The sequence below is a fragment of the Eptesicus fuscus genome, chromosome 15 (assembly GCF_027574615.1).
Source record: "Eptesicus fuscus isolate TK198812 chromosome 15, DD_ASM_mEF_20220401, whole genome shotgun sequence".
Taxonomy (NCBI): domain Eukaryota; kingdom Metazoa; phylum Chordata; class Mammalia; order Chiroptera; family Vespertilionidae; genus Eptesicus; species Eptesicus fuscus.
Window position 1 is genome coordinate 74,033,815 of NC_072487.1, and position 23,788 is coordinate 74,057,602.

The window sequence follows — 23,788 nt, forward strand, 5'->3', positions numbered from 1 at the left end:
GGCTTTCCTCTGGCTGCTCCCCAGAGCCCTCAGAGGCCCAGGCATTTGTCAGCTCTGTTCCTGGGCTGGAGTTTGCCTGCTGCTCCACCCTCCACCCTGGCACCAGCAGACCCACCCGGCTGGTTTGCCAGGGAGGAGCTGGTCCTGTTGGCCTTCTTAGGGCTCTTCTAGGTCCTGGTTTATTAGGGGCTCAGATAGGACCTGGAGAGGTTGGGACTGGGGACCACATGGAGAAAAGTTCTGGTCAGGGGGTCACTTTGAACACAGGCTTCTCTGCTGATCACGGGGGCTCCTGAAGCCCCAGGACAGCCCCACCTCTCCTCCCATCACACCTGAGCCGCCCCCGACGCTTGTCTCTCTTAATCAACCTGCACCACCCCCGCAGCTTCCGGAGCCCAGTCTCACCCACGCAGCAACTTCTTTGTGTGACTAATATCAGTCCCTGTTATCCAGCCCATCCCCAGATGAGTCCCACGTCTCCTGCGGAGGGAGGTGCTCAAAGGAGGGACTGACAGATATGCAGGGGAGATCCGGATGTTGATAATATGGTGGTGGATTTGTTTTTTTTTGTTGTTGTTGGTTTTTTATCCTGTGGCCACACAGAGAAAGCTCAGCATGGTATGCCAAGTATAGACAGATCCAGGAGGCTGGGCTCTGCCTCTCCAGGTCTCTGTTTCCACATCTATAAAGTGGGTAAAATAATACCCACTGTGGCCACTTCACAAGTGATCATAGATATAAAGGCTGGTTTAATGACCACAGAGGCAGAGACAAATGTCAGCTCATTATGATGATGATATGCTTGTGTGTTCTAAGCATATTTCTGGTCCCTGGGGAATGCAAGGTCCTTTTGGCTTAAAGTGGGGCCTTAATGAGCCAATCTTCTGGGTGCAGTGGCCTCTGGGGAGGGCTGAAGGGAGGAGGGCTGGGAAGGAATAAGAGAGGGTATGTAGGAAAGGGGGAGAGGGGACTAGACTGTGAGTGTATGAAGAAAAAACTTTTGCCTTGAAAGCTGTAGTATTTGGGCATTGATATTCATTTATTTGGGCATTCACTCATTCATCCAAGTATTTTTCCAGGCACTGCTCTTACCTATGAGGATGCAATAGTAAGGAAACAAACATCCCTACCTTGTGGAGCTTACATTCTGAGGGGAGACAATAAATCAGTTGCCAGGCAGGCGACTGGCAAATGTGGGCGCCTGTGGGTTTGTTTGTTAATGAAGTTGCTAGTGTTCTTGAGAGCACATTTCGTACACAGAATTATTTGCACTTTATTTGGCTTTAAAGTCTTTCTTGAAATAAATCAACCCAATAGTTTAACTTTAAAATTGCAAGCTCAACTTACAAATCTCAAGTTGCTTACACATTTGGCACAATTTAACAATCATTGTTCATTTCTAACCTTTCAGGGTTAAAAACACCTACTAAGGAAAACATTTTACCATCCCAAGGGAATTGGAGTGGTTTTTTTCCCCAGCAGACTGAGGCTGCATGTTGACCAAATATTTGGGCATGACTCAGGGGTACCCCTGCCCCCCACAATTCTGAGATCAAGATAGGCCACTCTAACCTCTTTTATAATCTGTGTCAATAAGGACTCCAGATGAGGTGATGTTGTTACTGGAAAGGAGACCTGGCCCTTAGTGAGTCTGCGTAGAGCTGGCTAGTAGGGTGTGGGCTCTTGACTTTGTGTAGAAAAAACTTTCACAATACAAGCCCAGGTGAATTTGAGAGGACATTTATTAAAGCTGGGGAAGTAAGCCTAGGCTGATCTGCTTTGGCTCACTGAGAAGTCACAGAAAAGGGGACCTTGGGGACAGGTTGGGGGGGTGGTTGCCACTGCCCATTGCTCCCCTGGTTTCAAGCCTGAGATGCATCCCAATGGGGAAGGTGGGAGGGGGAGGAAGGAAGGGCTTGCTCACCCTATGACCTTCGTTTTGAGTTTTTAAGGCTGGACATTTAGGGGAATTCTTGGGGGAGGGGGGATCTTAATACTCATCAGATTTATGCTGATAAACCAAAATGAGATTTATTCTCTTAACTTCCTTTGTCCTTGGCTGTGGTTGCCATATGGCACTAATTGGATTTCTGCTGTCTCCCTGAGTAGGGTGATTTAAGCTATTTACCCTCTGCTTGGGGAGAAGTGCAAATGATTTACTCTCAAGTGTCCTTGGTTTAGGGAAGATAGGGTTACTGGATAGCTGCAAACTGCTGTTTAACTTTGTTTCCCTATTCCCAGCTTACTAGCCGGTCTCAATGTGACCGCCTATTTAGCCTGGGTTCCAGTTATGTATTGAGATTTGCCAACCCCCTCTGCCCCACCCAGTTTTCCCCTCCTTTGGATTAGATTCCACTAATCCAAGTATTGTTCGATTTTATTCTGAATTGTCTACATGCAGAAGTATATATTTCCATGTTTCCTATCTAACAAGGCCACAACTCTAAGATGGGATTTGATTATGCATATCACCCCTGGCTCCAAGGTCTCAATAGGAAAATCTCACTAGGGACACAACCCAGGGCTGGGCCTAGGTTCCACCAAGGTCAAGATAGGGAGGTCATGGTTAAGAGAGATTAAAAGCATGGGCTCTGGAGCCAGAGTACCCAGTTCAGATCTACCCTTGACTGGCTGTGAGGCCCAGGCAAGTATTACCTTCTTAGGCCTCAGTTTCCCCATCTGTAAAATGGGGATTAAATTCCCTGGGGTTCTGGTGTGAGGGAGGGCCGGTGTAAGGGGGAGGGGTAGTCAGATATCTGGAGATGCTAAACAAGGAGGGGTGGCAGTGAATATGGCTTGAGTAAGCACAGGTGGAGGTACCTGCTCTTGCCTCAGCCTCGCATGGTTAGGGTGACCCTGAAGAGGGGAAGACAGCTCTGAAATCACCTCTGGGGCAGAGATTCAGGAGGCATGCCAGTTAAACTGATGTCCAGCAGCTACCGGGTCAGAAATCATGGAGGGGCAGGTCCTATGCAGACCAAGATGCCCTCTGCCAGACAGGATGGCTCTTCCTAGCAGCTTTCCTTCCCATACAAGGGGGATAATCATTAGTTTCATGTCAGGTGGTCACTGAATGTAAAGCTCTTAGCACAGAAGTCCTCAGTAAGCTGCTGTTATTCATATCACTGGCATCATCTTCCCTTCAGGTCACTGGCCTGCTGACCACCAAACCTGCCCAGGCTCCGGGCTGGGCACTGGGCACTGGGCGCCATCTGCAGCGATGGCATCAGTCTAGCCTTTCAGGAAGAGTGTGGCAGCTAATTCTGCCTTCTCTTGAAGTTATCGCTGTAAGTGCCAGAGAGGCCAAGGGCTGAGGGCCCTTCCGCCGGAACAAACACAGCACGCTGGCTCTTCACCCTGAGAGGTTCAGTAAGATGACAAAACCGAGGGTGAGCTCTTCACCAGAGTCCTGGCTCCAGGCGGCAGCTGGGCCTTCCTCAGAGAGCCCTGTGACCTGGCCCCCCCGACAGGGTCTGCAGGAAGGAGCACCCCTACCTGGTGGGCAGACGGAGAAATGGCCATGCTCTGTTGTTCAAGGAAAGAAGCCATTTGTCACACTGTGTAGAATTCCACTTGGCTAAAAAAAATTAACCATTGGGGTTCATTCCACACACACACACACGCTAAACACACACACAGGTGAAGGGAAACTCCTCCGCACGCAGCGCTTCCGACACCGGGCACAGGGCGTCTCCCACGCCAAGCGATGCTGCAGCTCTCGGTGGGCCCAGACTGTGTCCTACAGTTTAACTCAAACCTGACACTGCCTGGAGTCAACAGATTCCACAGCTCAAGGTTCAGACGCAAATATCTTTATCCGTCTGTCATGCGTGTATTGTCTTTCTCCATGTAGAAGTTTTTCCTTTTCAGTTGGGTCGTGTTTTCTCCTACAGCTTCTAAGGTTCATGTCACATGTAATCAAGCTTCCCCTACTCTCTCTGCAGTCATCCATCCCAGCTCATGAACAACTCTGATCTTTACCCACCCGCTGCCCCACCCGCCGTCCAGCCTTCCAAGGCAGGGCTCGGCCCCTCGTTGTCCCCCTGCCAGCCTGGACCCTGGAGCTGCTGGGTGCCCAGCCCCAGCCTCAAGTTCTTCTCCAGCTCGGCTGCCACCCGGGGGGCTGCGGCCTGGATGGCGTTCTGGATGCTGTACAGGTCCCACTGGGTCCTCAGGAGGGCATCGTCCAGGGTGAAGAAGCCATCCCGCGTGCGCCGCACGTGGGAGCAGACAGCGGTGGTCTTCAGCTCCAGGCCGATTTCGTGCACCAGACTCCGCAGCTGCTTCTGCGTCTCGTTCATGCACTGCACCTCTGCCAGCGACACGCAACAGACACGTTGTCAGGAGCACAGCCTCGGGTGTCGGCTGATCTAGATCCACACCCCTTGGTACCTCCTCGCTGTGAAATCACCTTAGCAAAACACCTTAGTTCTCCAGGGCTTTGCTATTCAAAGTGCTGCCTAAGGGCCACCCTGCAGGGAAAGGTGGTTAGACAGACAAAATCTCAGGCCCCACCCAGACCTGCTGAGTCAGAACATGCCGTGTAAGAAGACCCCCAGGTGATGTGTGGGCAGGTCAAATCAAAGCACTGCTGTAAGAATTGGTTTGCTCATCTGTAAAATGGGTGGCTACGAGGAGTCCAAGGGATAATTGATACTATCAGGTGTTTAGCATGGGGAGAATCTTGGTTAGTGCCCAAGAAATGGAGCCCTCGTTAATATGATCAGTGGAGAAGAAAGCAGTGTGTGTGGCGGGGGGCGGGGGGAGTACTAGGTTGGGTGGGACAGGGGAAGTGAGAATGCTGTCTGATGGCCCACATCTGCTTGAAGCAGCGGGTGGCTCTGGAAGTGAGCCGCTAAACCTAACAGCTGCTTGTTAAGTTCTGGCCTCAAAGGGTGACTTGGCAGAAGACAGGACAGCATTTGTTGTGTGTGCCTATGATCGGCCAAGTCCAGCCCGGGGCTGGGAAGGCAGTCAGTCCTTGCTGCCTTGGGCAGCGGAGTTCGGCACTGGCATGTGCCGGCTCTGCAAGGGCATTCCGTGGAGTCCCATCTCCCTGCTCCAACTTCCTGGGGCAACTTACCTAAGAGGAATTCTGGAGGCGCAAAGTGGAGGCATCGGATGCCGGTTATCAGCATCGGGGACTTGTTCATGGGCCGGATCAAGCCTTTCACGGCCATCTCATAGGCCTCCTGGGTCTGCAGATCGAGGTTGGAGTACCTGGGATCAGGAGGTGGATAGACTTGGGTGGCTGGCGTGGGGTGGGGAACTGGGCTGATGCTTAGCCCTGGCGCTGCCCACTCCTAAAGCTCTTCATGCCTCTCCATCTCCCTTCCCCTCCAGGGGCCCTTCAGCAGCTGTTTTCTCTGCCCTTCCCTTCTGTAAATGCAGCCTGTCCTCCTCCGCACACTCTCCCGACTTCAACCTCACACGAGGGCTGGCTGCTCCCGCTCCCCGGCTGGGCCATGCTGCGGGTCCCTGGCTTGCCTCTTCATTAGATCACACACTCCCTAGGAGAGCAGCTGGTGTTTCGTTCCCCTCAGTTTCCCCAAGGCCTGGCCTATGACCCAACACAGAAGCACTTCTGCATGCTGTGGAAGGAATGAATGGTTCATGTCTGGTTTCAGGCTCTGAAAAGATCCGTGGAATCTGCCCCTGAGGGAGGCTAAGGGAGCCCTGTAGGATGCAACTCTTGCTCTTCTGGCACCTCCTATAGGGCTGTTTCAGGGAGGTGTGGGTGAGGCCCCACTTACGTCACCAGGGCCTTCTGATGGGAGCCTTGGATCACGGACAGGATTCGATCTAGTTTCTCTCTGGTCACGTGGTCTGAAAAAAGACAGGGATGGTTAGCATAGAGGTGCCTGCTAAGGCTGGGCAACAGCAACCTGACAAACTCCCTCCCCCAAACCAGCCTCAGAATTTGAAGGATCCCAGAGCATCCTCTGGTCCAGTTGGGGGTTGAGAGGCCTTTGAGAATCTTATGAAAGTGTGGGCCCCTCTTCTCAGAAAGATACACATGAACTCAGCATGTTAAGGACAGGTTCAAGGGGCTGTGAGACTCTAGATTACAAACATTTTCTTCTGGAAATGGAGCTCAAAGATATAATCTGATTTTTGCCTAGTATTCAGGGATGGTGCCATCTGTCCAAATGCAGAAACAGGTGGCAAAAGTGGGAGTAGCTCTGCCTGCTGGTCTCACCGCGTAACTGTGGGGCAGGCAGCGGCAAAGCCTGGGGACACTCACACTCTGCTGGCAGGCTGACCCTGTGGCCCCGCGGGGCAAGTGCTAACGTATGGCTCCAAAGGTTAGGGAGCAGGTGTGGCAGCCAAAGGCTTGCCAGCTTGGAAGGGCCTAGGCCTCTCATCCCTTCTGCCTGGCTTCTCTCATGCTGTTGTCTTATCCGGAGTGACCCGCCACTGCCCCCTCCTCTCATTTAGCCTCCTCCAGGAAGCCCTCCTGAGCATGTGGCCTTTTCTTCCTGGCTTCTGCCATCTGCACCTGGGTCTCTTTCCCACCAATTGATTTTCTTTGGTTTTTACATTATTTTTTTAATTATGTAATTGATATATGAATCTTCTTTAAGAAATTTAAATCTGCGTCCTGACCAATGTGGCTCAGTTAGTTGGGTATTATCCTGTGCACTGAAAGGTTGCCAGTTTGATTCTGGTCAGGGCACATGCCTGGGTTGTGGGCTCAAATCCCAGTAGGAGGTGTGTAGGAGGCAGCTGATGGACAATTCCCTCCCACATTGATGCTTCTCTCTCTCTTCCCTTCTCCCTTCCTCGCCTTCTAAAAAATAATAATAATAATCAATAAAAAAAAAAAATCTTAAACAAAAACTCAGATCCGCACCAACAAACATCTCTACCACTGTTATCATCTCTATCAGCGTCCATCCTCTAGTCTCCAAATTCTGGCTTCCTTTTCCCCAGAAGTGTCAACTTGGTAGTTGTCTTTAGATGTGTTTGGGATGCTGACACACACCGACACATACAGTGTTGCTTTGCCAGGCTTTTACCTTCCCCAGAAGGTGCAGGTGTGTCTGCTCTCCTGTTAAGACTGAGTTTGCTGTAGACTGTAATTTACTAGTACTGTACGTCCTCCCAGTGCCTAGACCATGGTTGGTGCTCAAAAACACATGCTAAGTAAACAAATGCAGTGATTACATATATATATATATATATATATATATATATATATATATATATATATATTGGCGAGAGAGGAAAGGAGAGGGAGAGAGAAACACCAATTCGTTGTTCCACTTATACATGCATTCATTGGTTGATGTTTGAATGTGCACTGGCCAGGGATCAAACCCACAACCTTAGCATATCAGGACAACACTCTAACCAACTAAGCTATCTGGCCAGAACTAACACAATAAATTACAGACAGTGTTAGAACATGATGAGAGTAAGTGAAGAATGGACCCACCATCCATCCCTCCCCATCCAACCATTCATTCATCCATCATCCCTACCTATCCACAATCCACCCGTCCCCCATCTAACAAGCACCTCCCACGTCCCAGACCCTGAGCTGTGTGTGATCACAGGAGTGAAATTAGTTTCTACTCTCATGGGTATCAGTCTGGTGGGGAGATGGATTTTGAGTAATTAGTAATCATTAGTTAATTACTATTCTGGGAGTCCATCTAGTCCAAGTGTAAGGGCTAGAAAAGCTTCCCTGGGGAAATGACATTTAAACCAGGTGAAGAGGCACAAGGGAACCCAGGGCACTCCTGACAGAACGGTGTGTCCAAAGCCCCCCCAATAGTAGCCCCAGCTTGCTGTGTCTGAGAGACTGGGGGTGAGGAATCAAGGGAAAGCAAATGCGGAGGCAGCCTCAGCTGCTCCTCCCACACGCCCTGGGCTCCCAGGGGCCCTCACCATATGTTGTCTTCTCCACCAGCCGCCCGTCCTCGCGGAAGTCATCTGTGGCTTTGCCCAGGAGGCCGCGAACCGTGTAATCCTGCGAGGACAGGGAGGGGAAGATCCAGTTGTGTCCCTGCTCTGAGCCTCAGCACTGAGGAGGGAGGTGCTAGGCTGAGGCTGGGGCCATTAGGTCCTCAGGGAGCTCAGGCGCTCAGTCCCTGTCTGGCTGCCCACTGCCCCCAGGGGAAGGATGCTGGACTTTCCTATGACAGTCAGGACTGGCAGCCCACAAAGGGCACTGAAGGACACCACGCCTCTCCACTCCAGCAAACCTGGCAATCTGTCATGCTGGCCCCCTCCTAGCACGCCTTGTGGGCTTCTTTCCACCCCCTCCAAGTAGGATCCATGCAGCTGAATGCCTCTGGCACAACTCAGAGTAATGATGACCACGATGATGGAGATGATAACGGTGACACTGACGGAGCATTTACCATGGGCTACGTGGCATGTAGTCACTAATCTTCAAAGTGACCCGAATACAGAAGAGGTACTAGTATCGTTCCCATTTAAGAGATGGCGCACAGATGTTAAGTCATCCACGCAAGGACCCTTAGCTGGCACAGGTAGAAGCTGGTTTTGGCTCCAGAATTTGTGCTTCTAACCATAAAAAACATGGACCTTCTAACATGACACCTATTGCACACACTTGTGGTGCCAGATCGCCCTGATGCCTAGACGGTGACATCCACCTCTCAGTCTTGGGGAGAGAATGAAGTGGTGTCATGACCAGGCTCCGGTGTCGGACAGATCCCAGTTCAAACTCCAGCTCTGTCCCTTTCAGGCCGCACGACCCTGAGCAAGTGACACCCTCTCTCTGAGTTCTCTCATCTGTAAAATGGGTTAACACAGACCCCACTTTGCAGGGAAGTATTGAGGCGCTCACGAGGGAGTCCACATACAGTGCTCAGCACAGAGCAGTCAGCATGCAATAATGCCAGCTGTCATCGTTACGTTACTATTAGTCTTCCATAGCATATGACCACAAAAACATGCTTCCTTATGGCCTGGATGTTCCCCATGGGATCCTCTCAGCTTCAGAACCCTGCCAGTGACCCCCAGGGAAAGGACCAGAGGATAAGCAGGCTGTCCCCAGCCCCCAGTACCTTGGTGAGGTGTGCGTGGTACATGTCGGTGAGGAGACTGCATCCCTGTCCCACGCCGAGCACTGAAAGGAACCCAGGCTGATCTCACATCTGGCCCCCCCTTCCCGTTTCCCTGGGATCCCAACCCCACACCTGCCACCAGAATATTCCCACCTCCAATGCTGCTGAAGCCAGCAGGGGGCAAGGACAGCTTCTTCTACAGGAAGCAAGTGAGCTCCTCGGGGCATATATGACCATGTGGATTTCTGGGTCCCACCCATTAGCACTGCCTCTGACTTGTGGTGGGGAGGGGCCTAGGATGCTCTCCAGGGGTTTCTTCTTTTTTTTTTTTAAAGGATTTTAAATTGATATTTAGAGAGAGAGGGAGAGGGAGAGAGAGAAACATGGCTATGAGAGGAAAACATTGATAGGCTGCCTCCCACATGCCCCCTACTGGGATCAAGCCTGCAACCCTGGGCACGTGCCCTGACCAGGAATTGAACGAGCAACCTTTTGGTGTACCGGATGACAACCAACCAACTGGGCCACACCGGCCAGGGCTTTCCAGGGGTTTCTCAAAAGCAAGAGACCGCTGGCCCAGTCAGAGAGACCGGCACTGAAATCAGGAGAGGCTCTAAGCATGTCCTTAACCTCCTTGGGCTTCAGGCCTTCACCAGTCAAGTGGGGATGAAAACACTGCCCGGCCCGTCGTGAAGACTGAGGCTACGCACGGGAAGCAGTCAGCACAAAGGAAGGGCCCATAAATGAGGGCATTGTGGCCACTCCCTGCCTTTCCCCGGCTGTTTCTCCCTCTGGCTGAAGGAGAGAATGACCCTCCATTCACTCCTAGACAGGGAGGGGGGGGCATGAGATCATGTCTGCCTGCCAGTGCCCCAGGAAGCAAGACAAGGGGAGTGACTGTCACATATGGATGTAGACACCGCCTGACCCCGGGGACACAGATGGCTCATGACTCAGGGCTTTGTGTGTCCAGACCCTCGCTAGTGAGGCCAGAGTCGCGTGCTCGGCTACCCCACGAAAGCGATGATGGCTTCCCCTCTCTGGACCAAGGGTATTCACTAGCCATGCGACCTAGGACAAGTCACCTAAGCTAGTGGAACCTTACTTTCTTCATAAAATCATACAATATCTACCTAGTAAGGCTGCTGTGGCGAATACATGTGCACAAATGGCTTTGTACCACATCACATGCAGAGATCGCTTGATACAGGTGGGCGAATGTGACTCCCCCCACCCCCCCTTCCACCAGCTGATCAGATTTGGGGCAAGTATCAGGGGAGAATAGTGGTGAGAAATGGATGTCAGGTTAGAAGTGGGCTGGGCTCCTGGTATCTCCCAATCCTCCCCCAAGCCTATATGACTGCACCCCCTCACCTACCAAGCACCCCAGATGCCTGGACATCCAGCTGGTGTCCCATGCCAATCTTCAGGCTGGTGAATGCTGGTCCACGTACTAGAAAGAAACAAATGCGGTACTTTTCCTCAACAAATCAGGATGGCTCTGGGCTGTGTGATGACCTCATTCCTAGCATGTAGCCTTACAGCTATAGGTTGGACCTCACAGGATTGTGGTGAAGTTTCAATGAGATGGTATTTGGGAAAAGCTTACACAGTATCTAGTACAAAGCAGATCCTTAACATACCGTACTTGTGATTGTTATACTGTGGAGTCACTGACCACCACTGCTGAAGAGGTTTAGAGGTTCCCCGTGGTCTCCCTAAAGCCTCCCAACATCTTCTACCTCCTTAGGACTTCTACCCGAGGGTCTCAATTCCTACCTGGAGTCTGAGAACAGTACAGGGTCAGCAAACTACAGTCCACAGGACAAATCCTCAAGCCTGTTTTTATAATGGCCCATGAGTTAAATTCCCCCCCCCCCCATTTTTCACAGATTCAAAAAACAATCAAGTGAATACTAGTTTGTGACATAGGAAAATTATATGAAATTCAAAGGTCAGTATCCATAAATAAAGTTTTATTGAAATGCAGCCAGGCTCGTTGCTTTACATACTGCCTACAGCTGCTTTTGCACTACAATGGCAGACCTGAACGTGCAAAGCCTGAAGTATTTACTAAAATTTGCATATTCCTTGCCAAACATTTCAACTCCACTGTGGCCCTCCAAAGGTCTGGGACAGGAGTCTGAGTACCGACTGGGACACTGACTCTGGACAGCGATTTCCTGCGAAGTGACCCCCACCCTGCCTGAATGGGCCTTACCCAGCGGATGGTTGGTGAGGGAGGGCACACTGGTGGCTGTGAGGGTCAGCTCCTTCTCTTCGCTGCCTTCCACGGGGCCCAGCAGAAAGCGAACACGCTGCTGAGGGGCAGGAGGCTTCCCAGCATTGAGACCTGGGCATACACAGGTAAAGGACATCTTGTCAATTCTGTCCAAACACCTGGGGGAGGAGGGGCAGGGAAGTACGGAGCTGCGGGAGACAGACGAGGACCCACGGTGCGCCCCAGCGAACAGAACAGTAGTTAGGCAACCGACGAGTTCAAATCCCAACCTTATTACTTACTTACTGCTTATGACAACGGACAATACCGAGTCTGTTTACCCGTTTGAACACAAGGGAAAGTGAGACGTAACACATGATTAGAAAAGCGCTCTGCCCAGGCGACTAGATCACATGACTGTATTTTGCCAGAGGATCAGAAGCGGGAACGGATTCCCGGGAGAACGGGCGCGCACTCGGGAGTCTGGCTGGAGGCACTCACCCTTCAGAAGCTGCAGCTCCACCGTGTCCCGCAGGTGCTTCCAGTGCAGCCCCGGGGGCTTGTAGGCCGCAAAGAGCCCGTGCAACCGGGCCAGGCCGGCGGCCCCCATGCCTGCAGCCCGCGGCGCAGGTTCCGGGCAAAGCTGCGCGGACGGAAGTGCCGTACGGTCCCGCACCAAATAGAGTCCTTACAAGGGGCGCCGTCAGGATTCGCAGCCGGAAGTGGTCCTTTCCCTAACATCCTCGGGGGGAACGATGTGCGGAAAAGGAAGTGCGTTCCGTCGCCGAAGCCCCGTGCTAGCGGGTCTGACTGGGAGACCCTTCCCGGGGTGAAGTGAAACGGGGAGTTTTCATCCGTAGAGGAGGTGGCAGACAGATCGCCTGGGTTTCCTTCTCATATTTAGCGATAGGGCCCTTTCCTCGGCCCTACTCCCCCGCCTTCCAAAGGCCCTACTCAGAGGAATAGGGATCGAGTTCTTCTGACCTTCCGGGCGCTCCGTCGCCAGGGACGTTTGGATCAGCGGCCCTGCCCGGCCGTCCTCCCGCGACCTTAGCGCAGCGCGTGTTGTCATGGTGACGCTGCTGCGCGGGACCCTGCGTCCCCTCCGTCTGTTCCAAGCTCTCCCTGGCCCTGCTGCAGGCAAGTGGCGGAGACGGAGGGAAGTCTTGGGGTCCCCCCACCCCCCCGCCACGCGCTTTTGACCCGGGCCTTTTTCTTGCCCCGCAGATGTACCCCTCCGAACTGCGAGCCATGGCACCGGCTTGCTCTACCCCGAACACATCCCCACGTCCCTGCTGCAGAAGGTGCTGCTGACCGCCGGCTCCGCGGGCATGGCCCTCTACAACCCGTATCGCCACGGTAAGGCCGCCCATGCCCCGCGCTCCCCGGGAGGCTCTTGCCTTGGAAGCCTGGGCAGGCCCCGACCTCTGTCAAAATTTCCGTTTCCTACGGGTAACTGGGGAATAGACTAGGTCCGGGTACCCAAGGCAGGTGGCTGTACCTCATAATCACCCGGTGCACTCGTAAAAATGCAGATGCCTGGGTTCCGTATCTGTCAGGTGTGGAGAGGGCAGGAGGAAGGGGCCTGGAATCTGAGCCTCTCCCCTTTGAAACTACTTCCCAGGATATTCTGTCATCCAGCCACGATGACAACCTCTGCACTAAATAGGTGATTTATAAGCACCATTGAATGATAACATCCCACCAGATATTAAACTTTGTAAGGTTAGGGACCATGACTGCCCCATTCCCCTGTATCGGCAGCATTTTGGCTAGTGCCTGGCCCGTAATAAAGGCTCGATAAATGTTTGCTGGGTGCATCACTAGAACATCCTAAGATTCTACCATGCCTTTCTCATCCCTCCCAGGCTTCTGACGTCTGGAGAGTACTATTACTTCTGCTAATAAAAACGATAATGCTGACTGCTCACTGAGCACATTCTGGCTGCTCCCTGTGCTAAGTGCTTTATTATGCATGATGGTTTTGATTTCTACATTAACCCTATTAGAAAGGTGTTATCTGCACTTCACAAACTAGGACACTGGGGCTTGGAATGTGAAGCAGTTTATACAAGATCACCTAGATAGTGACTGCACCTGCACTCAAACCCAGCACTCTGATCCCAAAGCTTGTACCTGTCAATGGAGACATTATAGTGTGTTGTGATAATGGATGTGACAGTGATCCGGAAAGCACAGCTAACCAGAGCCACCTCATCCCAGTAGACTGATAACAGCAATACTAACAAGTATAGATATATTGAGCCCTAAGTGTGCAGGATGATTTGCTAAGTGTTTAACATGAATCCTCCTAACTAAGAGGTAGATCTTTATCAGTTAGGAAAGTAAGACTCAGACCAGGTCAAGTAACTTACCTAATCCTATCCCGTATTTGTCCCAATTTCCTTTCAGACATGGTTGCAGTTCTAGGGGAGACCACAGGATGCCGTGCCCTGAAGGTCCTGAGGGACCAGATGAAGAGGGATTCAGAGGGCGCCCAGATCCTGCAGTAGGTGCCAGCTCTGCCTGGGGGTGCTGGTTGGGAATATTCTGTGGGGCTCTCGAGTCACATTGTGTCAGTCCTGTTCCTCTAGGGAGTTCCCCATATCCTGGCTGTGGATGGCTGCACAGGCTGGGCACTGCTTAACTCCAGGGATGCAATTCATACACTACGATGACCCCTGGGTAGTGCCATCCGGTGGCCTCGGCCCAGTTCCAGCCACAGGGCTCTATACCCTCTCGAAGCTCCCATAACACGTGCTAGCTGTGCCCTCACCCCTTCCTGCAGTGCCCTTGGTGAGTACCCTGACCACCTCTGAGGCCGCCTGCCTGGACTGTGCCCCTGTAGCAGGAAGCAGGACCTTCTTGCGGTAGTCTCCTCAGTCCCTGCCACCTGGAAGCTCCCTCAGGACTTGTGGCCCCCTTGCTGCTCTGCCCCTTCACCTCTCTCAGCCTTGTTCCAGCTGAGCCTTTTACCTGCCTTGGCTGGTGCCCTCCCAATACCTAGGTCCTGCCTTCTGCCTTGCAGGGAGCGTCCCCGGATCTCTCTGTCCACCCTTGACCTGGACAAGCTCCAGAGCCTGCCTGAGGGCTCCCTCGGCCGCGAGTATCTCCGTTTTCTGGATGTGAATGTGAGTGTCCAGTGTCTGTGCCTTTGGCCCCCACCAGGAAGGTCAGATGAGTGGCATGGGAGTGACGTCCCAAGGAAGGAGGAGGCCTAAGTTGCCACCATGGGCAGGAGTGCTTTTCAGTCTCTTGTGCCAAGGCTTTGTCATGTTCTCTGGGACAGGTAAATGGGCCAGTAACATCGCTCCAACTGAGAATTCTGGCTGCATTTATTAACCTCTTACTGCACTCCAGATGCCAGGCTCACATGATCTTGCTGAATCCTCCCAATAATGCCGTCAAGTATGTTTTATTATCCCCTTTGAATAGATGAAACTGAGGCTCAGAGGAGTTAAGCAACTTGCTGGCTCCATACAACCAGTGTTAATGGAAGCAGTACGGGGTATACACACCCAGATCATGCTGTTAACTGCTGCCCTGTGTCCCCAGTTCGAGAGAAGATGCTTCCCTAGGGTATGGCAAGTCGTGGCACTCTCCAGCCCCAGGTGGGGGGGGTGGGGGCGCGGCGGGAGGGCAGGGGGTGTCCCAATTACTGAGGCACTCATTCGTGTCATCACATTGTTCCAGGTCCTGGGGACATAATAGTGAACTAGCCAGGCAAGATCTCTGCCCTCATGGAGCTAATATTCTGGTTGGGGAGGTAAATAAAACAGTAAAAGAAAGAAATTGTCATATAAAAAATCATGTAAAATATTTATTGAGTACTTAGAACTTACCAGACACTGTTCATAGTAATTGGGATGCAGTGAATAAAACCAGCCAAGAGCCTGCCTTGTGGGCTTCCATTCTAGCAGGTGGTGCTATGAGGACAGCAATCATGGAGACAGGACGAGGGTGGGAGTGGGGTTGGCCACTTTTGATGCGGTGGTCATGGGGGACTAAGAAGGAGGAGCCAGCCCTGAGGAATCATAGGAGGACCATTCCAAGGGATTGGCAAGTGTGAGGCTCTGTGAGTTTAAGGAGAGGGAGACCTACCCATGTGGCCGCAGAGGAGAGGTCAGCCGGGCCAGGCCCTGCCAGCCATGGGAAGGAGTCTGCATTTTGTAATAGGAGCAATAGGAAGCCACGGAGGGTTTCAAGCAGGAGAGGAACATCTGATTTATAAAAGCACTTTAGGAGACAGCCCCTGCCCCTCCCCTCACCCGCCAACATGTACACATCCCCCACAAAGGACCTCTGAAGTGCTATCCAGCCCAGCGCAGGAGCCAGCCAGGCTGGAGGAGGTGACGGAGGGAGTGACGGTTCCTTTGGGATTGGGTTTCTCCACCTTGGCACTATTGACTTTTTGGGCTGGATCATTCTTTGCTGTGGGGCTGTCCTGTGCATTGTAGAATGTTTAGCAGCCTCCCTGGCCTCTACCCACCAGATGACGGTAGCACCTCCCTAAGTCCTAGCTACCACAAATGTCTCCAGACTTTGCAGACGTCCCCTGGTGGACAGTCGAGAACCACTGCTCTAGGTTATTATCCTTGAAAAAATAACCTGCCCCCACAGTCCCAGCTGTGGTAACAGCCCTAGCAATTGTGACACTTCCAGAGGATGGGAACCAGCAGCCCACAAAAGGTGAAGTCACACCTTTGTACCAGCAGAGATTTAGTTCAAGGTTCAAAGTCAAGTCACCTCCCTGAGTGGATATTGATAAGGAATGTGGTCATTTGTCCTTGTGGCATCAAGATTGTAAGGCATGAGCTTTGGAGTTAAGAGTAGGCGAGTTAGAATCCAGCCTCTTGAGTCATTTGGCCTTTCTGAGGCTCAGATTCCTTATCTGAGGAAAAGGGACCTAATGTTTATCTTCCGGGGCACTTACAAGGCTTATCAATAATGGGTGTCAAAGCTGTTGGCTTTGGAATGCAGCAAACTTTGTTTCAAATCCTGGCTCAGCCATTTGATTAGTTGTGTGATCTTTGGGCAAGTTACTTTATCTCTCTGAGCCTCATTTTTCTTTTTTTTTAATATATATTTTTTATTGATTTCAGAGAGGAAGGGAGAGAGAGATAGAGACATCAATGATGAGAGAGAATCATTGATTGGCTGCCTCCAGCACACCCTTCCCTCCTGGGGATCAAGCCAGCAACCCTGGAATCGAACTGTGATTTCCTGGTTCATAGGTCCACGCTCAACCTCTGAGCCACACCAGCAGGCTCATTTTTCTTATCTGTATCTGAGGCTCATAACAGTATCCACCCCCTAGATCAGTGGTTCGCCAGAGCAGGGCTCGCCTATCTCTGCCACCCAACCTTTCTAACGCCACGACCCTTGAATACAGTTCCTCTTGTTGTGGTGACCCCCAACCATAAAATTATATTCGTTGCTACTTCATAACTGTGATTTTGCTAGTGTTAATGAATCGTAATGTAAATATCTGTGTTTTCCGATGGTCTTAGGCGACCCTGCTAGCGGTTCTCAACCTGTAGTCAATCTCAGCATGTAGTCAATATTTTTTAATTTTTGAGATTTGACACTATTCTCATACTAAGTCTTTGAAATCCAGTGTGTAATTTTCACGTATAGCATGTCTCAGCTGGAACTTGTCTCATTTCAAGGCTCAATGGCCACGTGTGGCACGTGGTGCTGTGTGGGACAGCCAGGGCTCGGAAAGAGACATTAACAAGCACATGCACTAAAAACAAAAAGCACATGCGTTAAACAGGATACAGTCACAGTCATGTCAAGTGCCACAGGGAGGTAAGCATGCTACAAGAGACCATACTGTGGGCCTGATCAGTCTGAAGGTCAGGAATACTCTGCCCTTGGAAGGGACACTTAAGCGGCGTCATAAAGGATGAGCAGGAATTATCAAGGTGAAGATGAGGGTGGTGGGAAAGAACAGGCTAGGATCCTTAGCTCATGCGAAGGAACTTCTCCCCCCCACCCCCTCAATTTCTAATTGTGGTAAAACACACACACACACACACACACACACACACACACACACACAATTTCCCATCTTTCCTGGCCAGGCTCATTTGGAACTTAGAGTATTGTCCTGATATGCCAGGGTTTCAGGTTTGATCCCCGGTCAGGGTACCTGCAAGAATCAGCCAATAAATGCATCAATAAGTAGAACAACAAATCATGTTTCTCTCCCCCCTCTCTAACATGAATCAATCAATAAAGGAAATTTTTCAAATGTTCCCATCTTATCCATCTCTAAATGGACAGCTCAGTAGAGTTAAGTATACTCACATTGTTATGAAACCAACCTCCAGAGCTTTTTCTTCTTGTCCAACTGAAATTCTATCCCCATTGAAATCCTGCTCCCCCCTCTCCCTGGGGCTTTTTTACCATACATTCCAACAGGTTACATACCTTACGTGTGTGTTGGCGTAGGCTGGGGGGTTGCCAATTCCACGAAGGATTCCCCTGTCAGCAGGTATAGACAGAAGCAAAGCCCCCGGAGAGTCTTGAGGGTATGAGTTTGGTGGGAGTGGTTGACAGAGTCAAGGAGAGGCCGGCAGTTGGGCCTTGGGAACTGTGGGACAGGGTCTAAGGGAGGCTCATGGTTGTCAGAGGGTCTCCCCAGATACCCGGGCACCCACCCGATTCGTGGACGATGAGGAGCTAGCGTACGTGATCCAGCGGTACCGGGAGGTGCACGACATGCTCCACACCTTGCTGGGGATGCCCACCAACATCCTGGGTGAGTGCCAGCTGCCTTGAGAGTGGGGGTTGGGCAGGGCGGGATGCTCCAGCAAGCCTGTCCATCAGGGTCTGCGTTTAGGGCCAGGGCAGGGCTCGCCTGTCTCTGCCACCCACCAATTAGCTGCCATAGTACCTCATTTTCTGCTTTATCCGAACATCTTGGTAGCAGCTGTGCCATCCCCAGTACCTCTCATGGCTCCTACACAGATAGAGCAGCATCCAAGCAGCAGGCTCCCTCTCCCGACACCCTCCGGAGCTCCCTGAGGCCGGTAGGAACTAGCCTGGCTGTCAAGTCCTCTGCATTCGGACCCCAAACTTCCTCTCCAGCCCTTCTTTCCTCTGGCTCTTTCTTGGGCCCTCTCCTCCCCACCAAGCCAAGTGCCTGGGCACAGCACAGACCAGACTGAGTATGGCTGGTCTGTGCCTCAGGACCCGCTGTTTTCTCCCTCTGCCGCCCCACAGGCAACCCCTTGTAGAGAAAAGACACCTTAGAGAGGAGCAGACACCTCATTGTTCCCTGCCATGAGCATCCTTGGCCTCTTCCTGGCCCCTCCTCACCTCCCCCCTCCATCTCTACCCTGTCCCGCAGGGGAGATCGTGGTGAAGTGGTTTGAGGCTGTCCAGACCGGCTTGCCCATGTGCATCCTGGGCGCGCTCTTTGGACCAATCCGACTCAGTGCCCAGTAAGTTCTCAAGGGGTGAGGGGTCAAGGGAGATGTCAGAGGGGCCAAGGCTCCAGGAAAAGGAAGAGCACGCAGCCTTCCTAAGCAGCCTCGGTGGTCCTCCAGGAAGCCAGGGGGGAAGAACGGGGCCTGGCCCGGGGCCTCCTGGGCAATCAATGAAGCCTGGACACTTCATGGGACCCTTGGGCTCTTGGGCCAGGCCTCGGTGCCAGGGCAGAACGATGCAGTTGCGGCTGGGGGCAATCTAGCATTAGTTTCTGGAGCGAGGTAGCCCGCAATTTAAACCCGGGCTTGGCGCGGTCAGGATGTGTGGCTTCGGACACGGGATTCTAACCTCGCTGAGCTTCTGCTTCCTCATTGGAAAACTGGTGATAATAACTACTTCGTCTTGGGTCTGTGTGAGGGTCCGCTGAGAAAATGCACGTGGGCTGCTGGGCACGCTGTGCCGGCCCTCAGGACCCTCTTGTTTTCTCCCTCTGCCGCCCCACAGGCAACTGCAAGTGCTGGTCTCGGAGCTGGTCCCATGGGCAGTTGAGAACGGGCGCAGGGCCCCGTGTGTCCTCAATCTGTACTACGAGCGGCGCTGGGAGCAGCCCCTGAGGGCTCTGCGGGAGGAGCTGGGCATCACGGACCCCCCCATGCACATCAAGGCCTAGGCCCTCCTCGCCCTCACCCCACCCACTTCCCCTGGAGGCCGAAGGCTCTGTGGCCACTACCTTTGTTCCTCTTCTTGAACATTGACCCTTGGATATTACTTATCAGAATTTGCCGTAACACTGCTGAGTGGCTCTGAAGGCCAACCCAGGCGGGAGCAGGCAGTGCTGTGCGGCTCCCAGGGAGCCTGGAGCTGCCCAAAGAGAGCCACATGTGGACAGGAACCAGCCATCTGGACTCGCGCTGGTCCACACCGGTTCTAGACCCCTCCCTGCCAGCCAGGGCTTTCTGGGTGCCAGGCTGGGTGTCCTCCCAGGAGTGAGGATGCGACCCAATCCCGAAGGCCGGAGAAGAGGGAGGCAGAGGGGAAGGGAGTCTCCGCTGTCTGAAGAAAGGCTCCATCAGGTCGGCGCCTGCCTCCCTGCCTTCGCCCAGGGCTGGCTGGCTGGCAGCCTTGGGCCTTTGAGCCCCGAGAGGAAACACCCCCTCCAGTCTGCGCTTCAGCCTCTTGGCCTACCTCTGGCCTGAAGCTGGCCAGATTCAAGCTCCTAACTCCTCTGGGGTTTTCCAGCAGAGGGCCTAGGGCAAACCCTTCCCCTCGGCCCATTTCATCAGTGAAAGGGGAATGAACACAGCACCGCCTCTGGTCATTGCGCAGGTTCAGGAGGTGATGCTGCAGAGAGCATCCGAGAAAGGACCAAGAGGCAGGAGCGATTGTGTCACTGTGTGCGCAGGTGGAGGAGCAGCCGCGAGACTCCAGGCTCATCTTAGAGCAGCAGCCAGGCATTGTCCTTGGGTCCGGGCCGAGGAGTGGGGACGGACAAGTAAAAGGGATCGTGGAAGAGTACGTGGCCCTGGCTTTGGATTTAGAACCAGATACTCTGCGAGAATGCCAGAGCCTTTAGAGTTTTGAGGGACTAGTTCCTCATTGTGTGGCCAGGGCAGCAAAGGCCCAGAACGGGCAAGGACTTGGCTGGAGTAACTGGAACACGGGTTGCAAGGCCTCCTGCTTGGTTTTCCTGTGCCTCAGTTTCCCTATGGATAATAACAACTACAGTGTAGTTATAACTGTACTGTGTGCTAAGCAGTGCCAAACACTTCTGTAGATTATCACATTGACACCAACAATCATCGGGGGAGGTGGTGGTACTACTTATTGTATTTTCCTAAAGAGGCAACAGGAAGGAGCTGGGGCTGGAACTGGGGGTTGTCGGAAGACCTGCTCAGCACTGCCATGCCCGTGTGTCGGTCTTGTGCCCACCACATCCCAGTCTAGGGCTTCCAGTGGCAGAGGGAGGACGTGGGAGGCTGGAGGCTGACCTTGGAGCCATCGTCTTTTCAAGAGGGAAGTCTTTTCCTGAGCTCTTTGAGTTTCTGCAGAAAGAGGAGGAGGTTGGAGGGAGCTCCTCATACCTCATCCGTCTTTGCAGGATAGGCCTTTCCAGACCTGCCAGCTGTTTCCATGGCTTCCCAGGGTCCCAGGCACTGTCCCTAGAGCAGTAAAAGCCAACAGTGCCAAGATCAGCGGAGAAAGGTCAGACTCGAGATGGCCTGGTAGCTCACCTGCTCCAGCCTCTTGGTGCCTGCACAACCCTGGGCCTCTGCAGCACGCAAGAGATGGGCACTGATGCCCTGACTGGTTTGGCTCAGTGGATAGAGCGTCGGCCTGCGGACTCAAGGGTCCCAGATTTGATTCCAGTCAAGGGCATGTACCTTGGTTGCAGGCACATCCCCAGTGGGGGGTGTGCAGGGGGCAGCTGATCGATGTTTCTCTCTCATCGATGTTTCTAACTCTCTGTTCCTCTCTCTTCCTCTCTGTAAAAAAATCAATAAAATATATATATTTAAAAAAAATAAATTAAAAAAAAAAAAAAAGAGATGGGCACTGGGTACCAAGATTAGCGGGGGTGGCGGGCAGAGTCCTGTTTCCAGGTCATAGGGTTGCATTTTTGTCACCAGCTGGAGGAAAATTATACTGGCTCTAGCTACTACGTGCCGAGTTCTTACCACGGGCCATGAGGCCATCACCTTCTGCCTAGAAACTTACATTCATCTTAATAAACCATGTTGACCTTTTTCCTGTCTTTGTTCCCAAGTCATTACATAGTCAGCTTCTTGTTACTCACACCTGTGCTCAGATGTCACCTCATGAGGGGCCTGCCCTGACCACGCCATCTGAAACGGCCCCCTCCCCTTTACTCCGCATCACCTTGTTAGAGTGCTTACCACTCAGAAATTCTCTTTTTTTCAACTTTTTATTTATTTTTATTTTTCAGAGAGAGAGGGAGGGAGAGAAACACTGATTTGTCGTTCCACTTATTGATGCATTCATTGGTTGCTTCCTGTATGTGTCCTGACCAGAGGTCGAACCTGCAACCTCCATGAATGGGGACGATGCCCTAACCAACTGAGCTGCCAGGCTAGAGCACTCTGAAATTATTTTGTTTATTTACTTACAAGTTCCATGTCCGCTCCAGGAGGGCAGGGACCCTATTCTTTCGCTGCTGGGAACAGTGCTTGGCGCACACACGTTCTTGAAGGAATGGATGTCAAGCCCCATGCTGAGCACCCCACATGCAAGACCTTATTCAGCCCCCACCACAGCCTCACTTCATGGCTAAGACCCTGGGTCTCAGGTTCAGAGAGTGTCCTGGGTCCCACAGCGGGGGGTGGGGGGGGGGTGGAGCCTGTCTCAGGGCGCACAGGTCTGAGTCCTCTCCCAGTAGCCAAGGGGGCGCTCCCTTTCCCTCTGCCCCACAAAAGCCACATGCAGCTGACCCCAGAGCAGCGTTTGGGGCCACAGGCGCTAAAGGCAGACCTGGCCCGCCACTGACCAGCTCTGGCCCCTTGCCCTCGTCAGGGCACCCCGTGGAGCCTCTGTGTTCTTCTCTGTAAAATAGGGAGAGTAATATGCCTGTCCCACAACAGGGCCAAGTGCTCGTGTAGTTGAGCACATAGTAAACACTTCGGGAATGGAAGCTGTCATCTGCCAGGAAGGCCCTTGGAGGCCTCTGAGGTCATCATGTACAAATAAACCAGCGCTGTTTATTTTGCACACACCCAGAGTGGGTGGACTTACACAACTCAGAGGTCACTAACGCCACACAACTGGATATCTATGGGGTAAGTGCCTACTGGGTGCCAGGGGTCAAACCACTCCACTCTGGAGAGGTTTAATTCAAGTGAGTCCAAATGTGAGGCTCTGGTAAATCTGGAGATTTAAGTGCTGATGTTCCCTCCCGCAGGATAGATGGGGGTCATGTCCGTGGAAAGGAGCCCACTGTGAGGTCAGCCTAGGCTGAGCCTGTCCCACAAATGACAGCATCTAGCTCCTGCCCTTCCTAAGAACCTGCAATGCCTCTTCACCGCACCAGGACAAAACTCAACCTGGCGCACCAAGGCCTTTCCAACAATCCCTTCCCACCACGTGGCCTTCCCTGCCCATGGACCCTGATGCACAAGCCCACCAGTGTCTTCTAAGTGTTTGCTGATTGCTGGGGGTTCTCAGTGCTCAAGACAGCTGCATCCCCACTCTCTTGGATGAGCAACTTTATGGCAGCTGAGGCCTTCCATGTGCCAGCCCTGGGCTGACAGCTTGACATGTATATCTCATTGAATCCATACCCAGCCCCACGAAGCAGTGACCATGATGGCTGGATTCCCATTCTACAGATGAGGACACTGAGGCTCCATGGGGAGAGGTGATTTGTCCAGTGTCTCGCAGTTGGGGATGCAAGTGCAACGCCGATGCATCTGACTACAAAGCAAAGAAGACATCACAATAACGTGTGGTGGGTATTACAGAAGTGCAGTGAGCAGCCTAGTCTAATCTCCACCTGACCTCTCTGTGTGTCCAACTAGACTATAAGCAACTTGAAGGCAGATTGTCTTGTTGCCTCTGTGTCCCCTTGCACCTACCCCTGAGGCCTGGCCCCGTGGCTGTGGGCTTACTGCTTTGGCTTCACCAACGTGACCTGCCTGGGTGGAGGAGAACAGGGGGGCTGGTCACCACCACCCTCCTTCACATTCTCACTTGCCTTATTTGCATATGACCTCAGCAGTTGATGTGGAAATAATCAATTATTTCCCTGGATCCTGGTGTGGATAGATCAGTGCTTCCAAATCACTCTCCCTCTCAAACATTTATCAAGCTTCTGTTATTTACTAAACCCTGTGGATACAACCGGAGATAATCTTGATGCCTAGATTTTGTGGGAGCTTTGTGGTCAATGAGCCTGTAAACTACAATAGCAAGTATGTAGTATGTTCTCATTTTTACATATAAGAAGAAATGGAGACTTTGACTTTCAATTGAGTTAACCCAAGTCTCTTGGATGTCCACACCCATAAGCACCCAGTGCAACACTGCCTCCTGATTGTAACACCCATGGGGAAGGAGGTGCTTCAATTTACCTAGCTCC

At 52.4% G+C, this 23,788-nt stretch overlaps 2 protein-coding genes across 4 annotated transcripts; one reads left to right on the forward strand and one right to left on the reverse strand.

The window, feature by feature from the left end:
- Positions 1-1,244: 1,244 nt before the first annotated feature.
- Positions 1,245-11,924, reverse strand: TRUB2 (TruB pseudouridine synthase family member 2). Of its 2 annotated transcripts, XR_008558208.1 has the most exons (9): positions 11,764-11,924; positions 11,263-11,394; positions 10,420-10,494; positions 9,042-9,103; positions 7,894-7,975; positions 5,754-5,826; positions 5,084-5,220; positions 3,496-4,312; positions 1,245-3,357 (listed from the first exon to the last, which is right to left on the reverse strand). XR_008558208.1 is itself a non-coding variant. In XM_008152579.3 (8 exons), the coding sequence occupies exons 1-8, from the start codon at positions 11,870-11,872 to the stop codon at positions 3,978-3,980; spliced, it is 1,005 nt and encodes a 334-aa protein (XP_008150801.2). In that variant the 5' UTR covers positions 11,873-11,924; the 3' UTR covers positions 1,245-3,977. The 2 variants fall into 2 exon arrangements, 1 of the variants encoding a protein (XP_008150801.2); XM_008152579.3 differs by having other exon boundaries at positions 1,245-4,312.
- Positions 11,910-20,988, forward strand: COQ4 (coenzyme Q4). 2 transcript variants are annotated; one of them, XM_008152577.3, is made up of 7 exons: positions 11,910-12,402; positions 12,490-12,621; positions 13,675-13,771; positions 14,291-14,393; positions 17,899-18,028; positions 18,620-18,713; positions 19,204-20,988. In XM_008152577.3, exons 1-7 carry the CDS (start codon positions 12,333-12,335, stop codon positions 19,367-19,369), a joined length of 792 nt encoding a protein of 263 aa, XP_008150799.2. In that variant the 5' UTR covers positions 11,910-12,332; the 3' UTR covers positions 19,370-20,988. The 2 variants fall into 2 exon arrangements, with proteins under 2 accessions (XP_008150799.2, XP_054582725.1); XM_054726750.1 differs by lacking the exon at positions 18,620-18,713.
- The last annotated feature ends 2,800 nt before the right edge of the window (positions 20,989-23,788 follow it).

Coding starts and splice junctions, on each gene's coding strand:
- COQ4 (XM_008152577.3), top strand. CDS start 12,333: ATGGTGACGCTGCTGCGCGGGACCCTGCGTCCCCTCCGTCTGTTCCAA. Junction 14,394..17,898: donor TCCGTTTTCTGGATGTGAAT/GTGAGTGTCCAG, acceptor CATGGTTGTCAG/AGGGTCTCCCCAGATACCCG. Junction 18,714..19,203: donor CCAATCCGACTCAGTGCCCA/GTAAGTTCTCAA, acceptor GCCGCCCCACAG/GCAACTGCAAGTGCTGGTCT.
- TRUB2 (XM_008152579.3), bottom strand. CDS start 11,872: ATGGGGGCCGCCGGCCTGGCCCGGTTGCACGGGCTCTTTGCGGCCTAC. Junction 10,495..11,262: donor CCTCACCAACCATCCGCTGG/GTAAGGCCCATT, acceptor GTTTCTTTCTAG/TACGTGGACCAGCATTCACC. Junction 4,313..5,083: donor GCCTCCAGAATTCCTCTTAG/GTAAGTTGCCCC, acceptor TGTCGCTGGCAG/AGGTGCAGTGCATGAACGAG.